Consider the following 12,176-nt stretch of genomic DNA (forward strand, 5'->3'; position numbering starts at 1 on the left):
GATTTTTCCTTATTAACATAAAGTCCTGCCAGTTCTCCAAAATTGTGTATTTTAACTAACAACAAAGGTGTTACTTGTGTAGGATTTTCATTTATAAACATTATGTCATCTGCAAGTGCTCTATATTTATAAGTAAAACCTTTAATTCTCATTCCTTCTATTTCTTCATCATCTTGTATTTGCATCAATAAGATTTCAAGAGTCATTATAAATAACAGTGGCAAAAGCAGACAACCTTGTCTTGTGCCTTTGCTAATTTTCATTTCTTCTGTGAGATCTGCATTTATACATAACCTTGCACGTTGTTCAGTATATATTGCCTTTATCATACTTATAAAGTTTTCTCCCAACTTTATTTTTTTTCATTACTGCAAACATAAAGTCCCAGTTCAGATTATCAAACGCTTTCTCTGCATCCACAAAAAATAATGCAACTTCCTTCTCTGGATATCTTTCATAATATTCTACAATATTTACAACAGTTCTAATATTGTCTCTTATTTGCCTTTTGGGAAGAAAACCCACCTGATCTTCCTTTATAAAATTTATTAAATATTGTTTAAGTCGTTCTGCCAGGATTCTTGTGTATATCTTATAATCATTATTTAATAATGAAATTGGTCTATAATTCTTTACATTCGTGACATCTCTATTTTCTTTTGGAATCAACGAAATTACAGCTTCTTTCCATGTATTAGGTATTTTCCCATTTGATCTTATCACATTCATCAATTTTTGAAGTTTCAGTACTAATTCTTCTTTAAACATTTTTAAAAATTTTGCCATGTAACCATCTGGTCCAGGTGCCTTTCCAGATTTCATTACATTAATTGCTGCTTCAATTTCTATTTTTTCAATTGGATCATTCAAAATTTTTTCCATATATTCAGTTAAGGGTGCTATTTTGATCTTTTGCAAGTATGTTTCAATCCTTTCTTTCTTTACTTTAACACCCTTAAATAAATTAGCATAATACTTAAAAAATTCTCTCTTTATTCCTTCTTGGTCCACCATCTCTTTCCCATCAGCCACAATTTTGTTAATAATTTTACTTTCTCTCTTTTTCTTCAGTTGCCAAGCCAAGTACTTCCCAGGCTTCTTTGCTCCCTCAAAAGATTTCTGTTGTAATTTTTTTCAAATTCCATTCCATTTCCTTATTAACAAATGTCTCATTTGTGTTTGCAATATTGTAATCTCCCTTATAATTTTTTTTCCCTGGCCTTTTTCTTAATTCACCTTCCTTTTTCTTAATTTCATTTTGAATGCCCAAGATCTGCTTATCTTTTGCTCTCTTATCTTTATTATTCAATGTTATTAATATTCCTCTCATTACAGCCTTATAGGCATCCCACACCATCTGGAATTCACAGGCTCAGATATTAATGTTTAAAGTTTTTATTTTCCCCAAAAAGGCAGACGCAACTTTTGCTTCACTTTAAAAAATTTTCCTTCTTTTCTCTTTATCCATTTCAGATCTTCTTCACCACTGTCCAATAGTCCTTATTTTTAAAATTACCAACTCAGTTAACTCCAATTTTTAATGTCCCAGTCACTTTAAAAACGTTAAAACGTTGTCCTCCCAACAATGGCCGCCGATGTTTCTCTCTGATATTATAATCCTAGAGTAGGCTGTTTACTTCTTTTACTTCCTTCTTCTTCCTCTGGTACTTCTTGCTTTTCCTGCCACCAAGTCTTGTTTCCCTGGCAGAGAAATCTCGTGATGTCTGACGTACTTCCTGTTGACTGTGAGTGCTGCAGATCTATGACGATGGGACTACTTCCTCAACCGCAGATAGACAAAACAATAAATTCCTTTCTCCTTTAAGCACTGTCTTTAAAATTTACAAAGTTCAAATTTAGTCCCTTTTCTTCTCCTCTTTTCAGGCTTCCATTATATCCAACTCCCACCTTTTAATTTTGCTTTGTTTAGCTTTAGTTAGTCCCAGAGTGAAAAGATAGTGATCAATACCGTTTTTTGTAGTTTATCCAAATCGACACCAGTCTTTTGTAGATTAGATGTTTAAAGTTGTAAAAGAAGACTCAGATCCTGTCGAGCTTAAGTCAAACAAATGACTCTGGAAACTTCTGTAGATGATGAATAAGCAACTTCTCTCCAGAGATCCCTCAAAGCCTCAAAGGCGCCCCCTCCGGGACTACCTTTCAGCCAAGGTAAGTCTCCTCAAAGTATCTGTGCATATCTTGGACAATTCTCTAGCTGAGAAAAGTAGGCAGAAGGCATTAGTTTGCCTTTTACTACCCCGAACAGAAGTACCCGCCTGCCCCCGTTAAGGAAACCAGCTCAGCTCGCCATTTTCCGATCCCGGAAGTCGTCAGAAGGTCCCTCCAGTTTCTGAACCAGAAACAAAACCCATTCTGTAAACCTAGCATACATTGGTAAAGGCTTGTTAAAGGGACAGAAGGAGCATATCAGGTATCTCCATTGTTGTTATACAGCAGAAGGAGAACCATTGGGAGAGAGAGGCAGGTACCACCTACCGCAAGAAATATCTGCATCGCACTGCTCACCACCTCGATATACTGGTAATCCAGAAAGCACCCAGTGACTGTGATGACGTGGTGGTCCTCGATGACCAGATCAGAATTCATGATGGGCGTAACCAGGCAACCCGGCCCATTCTCCATCCACCATGAACGATGCAGTGATGTATTAAAGGTCATAATGAAGTCTCGGTCCTAAGGGAGAAGGAAAAAAACAAGAGGCAGTGAGGCAAGCTTAAGGACTGGGAATTAACAGCTTTCATGCACACTACTAATGACATCATGAAGATATGCTGAAAGGTTGGCTAGAACCAATGAAAATCACACCACAGCCTCTCTCCAGCTACCCAGTACATTCCAGGAGCAAACTGCCAAAATGAGGGAAAGAGCAAATGACTATCACAGTCAGGAATAGAATATCTGCTCTACACGCAGAAGGACTGAGGCCAGTCAGAGTAGACAATACTGACCTTGGTGTACCAATACTTTGACTCAGTCTAAAATAGCTTCATGTGCTTGAGAATATCATACCAAGAAAGGGCTCATAGAGTATGGGGTTTGAGGAGAATGTGGTGTTACTTCTGGGTGACCCTCTAGACCAGGGGTGTTGAACTCATTTGTTGAGGGCCAGATCTGACATAAGAGAGACCTTGCTGGGCTGGGCCATGTCTGGTTGGGCCAAGCCATGTCAGGCCAGGCCATGTGTGTACCTATTTAAGATTAGGTAGCAGAGATTTAAATTTTATAAAGAGCACAGACAAATATATATATATATTTAAAACTTAAAACATGCTTAAAACGTTAGCACTCATTGGTCTTAAAGGTGCTTTCTTTGTATTTCTCCCATGAGATCCAGGGAACTGGGCAAAGGAAGCTCTGGCTCTTACATTCCTTCCCCAAGGGAGGAGCCTCAGCCAATGGAGAAAATAGAGGTTTTGTTCTGTAGCTCCTGTGCAATTGAGCAAGCCTTGCAAAGCATGCTGTGATGCAGAAGGAAGCAAGAGAGAGGGAGAAGGAAACAGATGACAGCCAGTTGCTCGGGGTCCTGATAGGAGCCCTCTGGGGGCCTGATTTGGCCCCCAAACTGCATGTTTGACACCCCTGCTCTAGACTGTCCCCTAATCTCTACAGCCATGGAAACTCACTGAGTCACCCTGGGTGTCACACACTCGGCCTAGCCTACCATGCAGGATGGTATTTGTGGGGATAAAACAGAGGAAGGGGAGGAAGGAAAGATGTTGTAAGATGCTTTGGGTCCCTATTGAGAAGAATAGTGGGGAGTAAATTCCTAAATATATTTGTGAGTGTAAAGTCCCAGCTGACTTATGGGAATCCCAGCAAAAGGCTTCAAGGAAAGTGAGAAGCAGAGGTGAGTTGCCATTGCCTTCCTCTGTGGTCACTCATCCACGTGCCAGCTCTGTGTAGCTTCTGAGATCTATTGAGATTAGGCTAAACCAGGATGGCCAAACTGTGGCTTGGGAGCCACATATGGCTCTTTCACACATATTATGTGGCTCTTGAAGCTCCTACCACTCTGTTGCTGTCTTGGAGAAGGCATTTCTCTCTTTAAATCTCCAAGCCATCCAGTGGCGTGGAAAATGCCTTTAAAGTTAAAGTTGCTTTCTTTCCACCTCTCCCTACCCATCTATTTGCTTTCCTTCCTTCCAGTTCGGAAACTTCTGACGTTCGTGTCTTGCAGCTCTCAAACATCTGTCCTTTATTCTATGTGCCTCTTACATTAAGCAAGTTTAGCCCTGAGCTAAACTGTTCTGCTTTCCTTCCCATCTAACTAAATAAGTAGCCCTAAAAAACAGCGATGGCAGCTATATTGTCAATGGAACACACAACCTCCTCCTCAATACCATTTACTCTATCAAAATGTCCTTGGTGATTCCTTTAAACCCAGCTTACAAACAAATATCCTTACTGTGCTTGCCTTTGTCCCCTCTGGAATTTAAACCAGCCCACAGGGATCAATTCCAATTGGGAAAACAGTGTGATGAGATTAAGCACAAAGATGGTGTAAACCTAAACTACTAGCTGTGTAATCCCAACCAGATGTTCTGCACCTGACTCCTGAACTACAATCCCTCCCAGCCTGCATATATACCCTGCCTAGGCAATGTGTCTTTTTCTTCCCTCTGGCATGTCTTGTGGGGTCTCCGGCTCTCCTAATCTTCTTAGCCTACAGCCCACATCATCCTGCCACCAGATGCACACTGCACTAATCTGCAGAAACAGCCAGCTGGTTTTGGGACTTCCAGTTTGGTGCAGTGGCTAAGTTAGCGGACTCTCATCTGGGAAAACTGGGTTTGATTCTCCACTCCTCTACATGCACCTGATGATGTGACCTTGAGCCAGTCACAAGTTCTCCCAGAGCTCTTCTGCTGAAGAGCAGTTTTGAGAGAGCTCTCTCAGCTCCACCTACCTCACAGGGTGTCTGTTGCGGGGAGGAGAAGTGAAAGGAGATGGTAAACTGCTCTCAGACTTCTTCAGATAGTAAAGAGCGAGGTATAAATCCAATCTCCTCTTCTTCCTTCCAGGACTGACCAGGTCTAATCAATATGTCTGGCCAAAGTGAAAAGCAATTTGATGAAGGGATTTAAGCCCCACTTGAAACGGCTGCTCTCGCTTCTGATGCAGTGACTGAAGTCTCTACATCCAGGGGAATTCTGCAACAGCTGATGTTGGAACAGACGCATTGGACGCGTGCATTATAGGGAGCTATCAGACAGACCATGCCATAGCAGTGACCCGCCTTTTCTGGCTCTTAATTCTGAATCTTTGGCTTTTAAAACTGAATGGACTTATCAAGATCTACTGGAAATGGAGTGTGGCTGACAATTTGTCATACATGTTAACTTCTTTTTCATGTGTCTTATATTTCTGTTAATTACACCATTTATTTTTCCATGTATTTACACACTTGTTAACAGCATACTGAATATTCTTTACAAGTATATGCTTGTCACGTTGTTTCATATTGCAGGTTCAGGTGGTGTTACAATATATCCCAGTTTTTTATATTCCTTCCTGTACTTGCATATTTGTGCTGATCTGGGCATCCCAGGAAAGCCTGATCTCATCAGATGTCAGAAGCTAAGCAGGGTCGGCCCTAATTAGTACTTGGATGGGAGACTACAAAGGAAGTCCTGGGGTGGTTACACAGAGGCAAGCAATAGCAAACCACTCCTTTTTGTCCTTTGCCTTAAAAACCTTACAGGGTTGCCAGAATTGCTTCATGTTGCATCATGGCTGTGATTAGACAGCACTTTCCTCCACACTTGTACACCTTAGATTAAGACAGGTAGCTGTGTTAGTCTGTCTGTAGCAGCAGAAAAGAGTAAGTGTCCAGGAAAACCTTAAGACTAACAACATTTGTAGCAGGGTATGAGTTTTCATGAGTCACTGCTCACTTCTTCAGATACCTTGTGTGCCTTGTTTTTGTATTTCTTCTGGGTGTTTCTTCTTGTTTTGTCTGTTGAAGAGTGTGGATTTGAACCAGGGCCACTCCTGGATCTAGATTTAACACTCCACCCACAGAACTACAATGAATACATAACGATACATAATCAGTCTAAAGGAGTGTCAAACTCATGAGGGCCAGATCTGATATAAATGGGTGTCAGAAAAGGTGTGTCACAAAATATAATGCCAGGTAGCAGAGATATGAACTTTATAAAGGACACAGACAAACACAAATATATATTTTTTAAAAAACAAAATAAATCATGCTTAAAAGTTTAGCACTCTTGCAATATTTTGTTTATTTTACAGTCTGATAATTGATATCTCTTGCTCTGAATTATTGCATCAAAATCTGGAGACAATGTCTGTGCTACAGCCATCTTGAGTGTGGTGTTCAGGTGTGTGTGTGTAAGTTGCAAACCTACTTTTGATTTATTTACATTCATTACAGAAATCTCATCGTAAGTGCTTTGAGCCTAAGACCCAGGGGAAAACATGAAATGGCTGAGCATTGTGGTCTTTTGTACATAAGCTGCTTCATGTGCTGGTCAGCCAATGGAGAAAATAGAGGTTTTGCTCTGTAACTCCTGTGCACTTGAGCAAGCCTAGCAAAGCAAGCTGTGATGCAGAAGGAAGCAAGAGAGAAAGCGAAGGAAGCAGATGACAGTGAGTTAAATGTGGGCCTGATAGGAGCCCTCCAGAGACCTGATCTGGCCCTCAGGCTGCACGTTTGACACCAGTGGTCTAGATGTAGGTGCATATGGAGAAAGCTTTAAGCCTGATACACTGGTCCTCAAGACTGGGAGTGTTTGTAGCCCAGCAGTAGAGCACCTGCTTGGTCAGGCCTGGTGTTAGGGGTTCTGCTGCCCCAGACAGAACTTCATCCCGCCCCCCCCCCCCGACTCTAATAGCACGTTGCACGGTGATGTTACCTAAAAGTGACATCATCGCAATGGCATGCTCTGCTGGCCCAGCCAGCTCTTTCTGAAGGGGGAGGAGGGCTGGCCTAGGGGCAGGCTGAGCGAGAACACTTGGCCTATCCCTCGCACAGCTCTCTGCCTCTTCAGAGGGAGCTGGCTGGGCAGCAGCCACGACATCTTTCTTCCTTCATTCCAAATCGGAACGAAGGAAGAAGCACATGGCCGCTGTCCAGCCAGCTCTCTCTGAAGTGAGCTTCCTCGGTGCAAGTGGGGACAGGGAGGGGGCACCTGCCCCCAAGGCGAGGTGGTACCCCAGGTAACCGCCTTCCCTCGCCAACTACCATGCGCCGGCCCTGTGCTTGGTATACAGAAGGTCCCCTGTTCACATGAATCTGCCTTATACTAAGACAGGCCCCTGACTTATCAAGATCAACATTCACAGCTCTTTGAAGACTCAGCTCCTCCACAGCTATCTGATCCTCCTGACTGTGTTATGACCAATAGTAGCAGTTTCAGATGTTCAGAAGTGCTAGCTGGAGAAGAGACTTCCAAGGAATCTCTGGGCAGGAACCTCCTGAGCTAGATGACCATCAGAAACCAACCACATTCTACTTGTTTCCCCAAGCAAGCTTGCGAATCTGTCATTTGATGTTGCATATGCTATTCTTGCTGCAAAATACGCAGCCTGATCCGGCACCCTCTTACACATCAGCGACGGCAGAAATGCCCCTAAACACATTGCCTGAAGGTAGGTGCAACTGAAAGCAGCAGACTCTGTGTGCCTAAAGGCAGCAGTTCTCTGCATCTTTATCTGTGAGCAAACACCACTGCAACTAATCCCAAGAAAACACGCAAAGGATCCAGCTGAGCAATGGAGGGATTAAGTAGATGCCATTATTCAGTTTTCAATATTAATGCAAATTAATTCCAGTTCTTCTGCATCCAGTTGTGATCTGAAGCAACATTACAAATTCCATTTGACTTTTGCTCCCCCCTCCCACTTGTTCGTTCCAGGATGATTACAAAAATGATGGCAATTTCCAATTCAGTGCATCTTGCCATGATTTCATCCGCCTCTGTTTGGCCTCTGATTTGTTACTCTGATACATTATTTACAATTTATATCCATATATATAATTTTTGGTATCCTGGTGTGACTTTCTAGAATATGGCACTGAATATATGACAACAACCCTATAAGGTAGGGCAGTCCTTTTATCTCTATACTGCACCTACAGGCTGAGACAGTGCAATTTGCCTACTTGCCCCCCCCCCAACCAATTCATATCTTAGTTTGAGCCAGAGGAAAAACTGAGGCATCCCTGATTGCTGATGTATAAGTATCTTCAGAAGAACTGCTTGATTTAGGGCCAAACTAGACTTTACGTGGCACTCTCCTGAATTTTTTTAATGAAAACAAACTGGAGCATCTACAAATTTGAATGGGGAGATGGTGGGGGAGGGGCTGACTCCTTTCTCCTCTAACCCAACCTTTTTGAGCCTGTGGACCCCTTTGGAATTCTGACACAGTGTGCTGGGCATAGCCACAAAATGGCTGCTGCAGGTTGAGGAGTTAGCTTAGGGCTGCCAACCCCCCAGTCTGGGCGGGGAATCTCCTGCCCGGGAGGTTATCAACCTGCCAACCCACATCAGGCTGGCGGGGGGAACCTTCCCCTGCAATGACTTCACCCGGAAGTGATGTCATCAAAATGGTGGCACCCGTAAGGGACCGTTCTAGGCGTTTCCAGGAAAACTCTATGGTTTTCCCCAGACACTTTAGCCATTTGGGAGGTTAAAACTCTATGGTACTTTTGCACTATAAAGTTTTAACCTCCCAAATGGCTAGAGCGTCAGGGGAAACCATAGAGTTTTCCCGGAAACGCCTAGAGTGGCCCTGCATGGGCGACGCCATTTTGATGCTGTCACTTCTGGGGGATGAAGAGGACTTGGCAACCCTAAGTTAGCCACAAAATGGCTGCTGCCCCTTCAGTCATCAGAAGTTCCTGTGCTGTGGTGGCAACTGCTGCCCAACCAATATCCCTTAAAAAAAAAAAGGCACAACCAATCAAAACTCCAATGGCAAATCAAACCTTTGCTAGGCAAAAGCCCAGCCTCAAATAGGGTTGCCAAGTCCAATTCAAGAAATATCTGGGGACTTTGGGGGTGGAGCCAGGAGACATTGGGGGCGGAACCAGGAACAAGGGTGTGACAAGCATAATTGAACTCCAACGGAGTTCTGGCCATCACATTTAAAGGGACAGCACACCTTTTTAAATGTCTTCCTTCCATAGGAAATAATAAAAGAGAGGGACACTTTCTTTTGGGGTTCATAGAATTGGACCCCCTGGTCCAATCGTTTTGAAACTTGGGGGGTACTTTGGGGAGAGGCACTAGATACTATACTGAAAATTTGGTGCCCTCTATCTCAAAAAACAGCTCCCCCAGAGCCCCCGAAACCTCCAGATCAATTCCCCATTATACCCTATGAGAATCGATCTCCACATAGGGAATAATGAAGTGCTCAGCAGATGTCCGTCCCCCGCCCCGCCGTTTCTGGTGACTCTGAAGCGAGGGATTGGCCTCTCTACTCACGAGTTGCAGCCAACTTCTTCCAAGTAACACAGACAACCCATCCCAAGAGGAAGCCTTTCCAATTGGAGACTGGAGCCTCCGGAGGGGGAAAGTCACTTGATGGCTTTGGGGGCGGGGCTTCCCCTGCTGGCCAGCTGACTGGGGGCAGGAAGGAGCCTGGGAAAGTGGAAGAACGCCTGCTGGGACCTGGAGATTGGCAAGCCTAGCCTCACATCACTCACTTTTCTAAAACGCTTGGCACCAAGTTGGTGGGCACCATAGCACCTATAAGTACCACATGGGGACCAATACTTCTAAACTAGGGGTGGGGAACCTCCGTATACAGGCCTCAAGGTCACTTGGTGTGGCCCTCGGGGATTGTTGGCTTAACCGAGCCATGTGGCAGCCTCTCTGGGGCCTGGCTGGCCAGCAAGGATCGTGGGGCCCAGCCATGCTGTGCAGCAGCCTCCCCAGGGCCAGGCAGGGATCTCAGGGCCCAGATGTACTGCGGCAGCCTCCCTGAGGCCTGGCTGGCCAGCCAGAATTACTGCAAGCCTGGAAAAGTTACTGTAACAGTTCAGTTTGCACTTGATTATCCCAGATGGTCTGGCCTAATACGCTAATATTAGGGGATGTGGTCTAATATGCTACTGAGTTCCTGCTGGGCTTTTTCTACAAAAAAGCCCTGGACCTATGCATTTGCCTAGGGTGGCGGACTGGTGTGTGTGTGTGTGTGTGTACCAGATTAGGCTCTCCCCACATGACTTCACATAAAAAACAATTATTTGCATTAATTTTGCTCGCCTGAATCATTCTCCCTTGGCGAAGCACTGGTTTTTAAGTTGATAATTTTGTATGGCCCACAAATGATGTTATAAATATCCATATGGCCCTTGAAAGAAAAAAGGTTCCCCACCCCTGGCTTAGAGGGAACACTGCTGGGGACCCCTGCTCTAGTCTCTAACAGTGCCATCCTAAGCATCCTACTGAGCCACAACCAAGATACAGCCTTGTTTTCTTCCTGCCCACTCACCAATATCTCCGTAGTTTACAGAACCAAATGGGAAGTCAGCAATATAATCCATGTGTTTTCTTAGTTACACAGACATAGCAATTTCAGATGGAAACTCCCCCCTTCCTCTCAAAAAGACCATTTCCCATTAAAGAGGGGTGTCACTTTCGATTGGAAGGCACACGTTTTTCAAAAAGATAACAAAACCATCACCCCTTCAATTTGCAGAGCAGCACGCCATTTCAGATCTCTCCCGGCATCCTTTTCCATCAGCCCCGATACGCCGATTCTGCATGGCATCATCGGTGCACAGGAAGGAAGAAAGACATCTTCAAACAGCCGTGGCATCTTTATGACACAGAGTCCCCTCCTGAACTCTAATCTCTATTTGATGGGCGCCGTCACAGCGCAAAGATGATGGATGGAAAGCCTTGGGATTGTCAGGTGGATCAGTGGTTCGAGAAGGGCATGCACTCGGCGTGATTACTGAGGTAATTACCTGTGAAAGGTGTCCTACTTCCAGGTAAAAACAGATGATGAATGCATTCCATCCAACCCACAGCACGAGCCATACTGCATACTGGAGGGGGGGTGGGGAGAGAGAAAGAAGGCAGGGTGACAGTTAAGAATGGTGTACAGAGGAGACTGCTAGCAGTAGATGAGACAGAATGCCTCAAGGCATTGCCTTGGCCTCAATCATTCTGTGTCTAAAAGGCAACAGAAGGAGATGGTAGATTCCCCAGGGTTACAGTTCTGCCTCACAGTATATCTGACTCTACGCTGACTGCTTCAGAGGTCCCCAACCTTGTTGAGCCTTGTGGTCACTCTGGGAATGTTGAGAAAGGGTAGTGAGCACCACCACAAAATGGCCACTATGGGAGATGGGACCAATCGCAAAATGTCTCCCCTGAGAGCAAGTACTAAACACTAGGAAGTTCCAAGCCAAGTATCCTCCAGTGAAGGGGGCAAATGGGTGTTCCCTTCAGCCACGGCTTTTTCTGTAGCACGAACTCCTTTGAATATTTGGCCACACCGCTCTTATGTGGCCAATCCTTCAAGAGCTTACAGGGTTCTTTTTACAGGGCCTACTGTAAGCTCTTGGAGGATTGGCTACATCAGGGGTTGTGTGGCTTAATACAAAAAGGAGTTCCTGCTACAAAAAAAACCCCTGCCTGCAGCCCCAAAGATGTTACCATCTTCTGAAGGACCTCCTACTCTGATGAAGTGGATGAAAGCCTGGAGTGGCACTTTGCTTTGTGGGAAGCAGCCAGTGGGCTCCAGAAAACAGACTGGCCATAGGCATTTCCATGGAGATCAGCGGTCTGCTCTGACACACAGTAAGCAACTGAGCCATACCCAAACACACTTCCCTCACCCCAACTATATGGCTGGAGACAACGGTGGCAACAGGATCAGGCCATGCTGGAGCTATCTGCAGTGTCTGGACAGGTGTCCAGTTCAGTGGCCTCATCTAATTTCCAACACAGTTGACATACTGAAGAATGTTGAGCAAGTATTTGTGATGTGTCAACTAGAAGTCCCTTAAGGAAGAACTTAACAGCTGATTATAAAAAAAGGTAGAGGTTATGATCTGCCTCACCCCATCGCACACTAATGTTTGTGGAGCAGCAATCAAACATTTAGAAAAAATAACCACTTTACCCCAAACATCAAAAATACAAGATCAATGAAATCAGAAGATATAG

The 12,176-nt window shown here is 44.4% G+C and overlaps 1 protein-coding gene across 2 annotated transcripts in view; it reads right to left on the reverse strand.

The window, feature by feature from the left end:
- NKAIN1 (sodium/potassium transporting ATPase interacting 1) overlaps positions 1–12,176 on the reverse strand; it is a 98,217-nt gene that overhangs the window by 13,719 nt on the left and 72,322 nt on the right. The window contains exons 3-4 of one of the 2 annotated variants that reach the window (XM_060258369.1): positions 10,970–11,050; positions 2,497–2,694 (exon numbers count right to left, since the gene is read on the reverse strand). In XM_060258369.1, coding sequence (XP_060114352.1) covers positions 2,497–2,694; positions 10,970–11,050 — 279 coding nt within the window. The remainder of the gene's footprint in view (positions 1–2,496; positions 2,695–10,969; positions 11,051–12,176) is intronic. The other variant, XM_060258370.1, reaches the window with a different exon arrangement.

Source organism: Heteronotia binoei, chromosome 17, assembly GCF_032191835.1.
Source record: "Heteronotia binoei isolate CCM8104 ecotype False Entrance Well chromosome 17, APGP_CSIRO_Hbin_v1, whole genome shotgun sequence".
Lineage (NCBI taxonomy): Eukaryota > Metazoa > Chordata > Lepidosauria > Squamata > Gekkonidae > Heteronotia > Heteronotia binoei.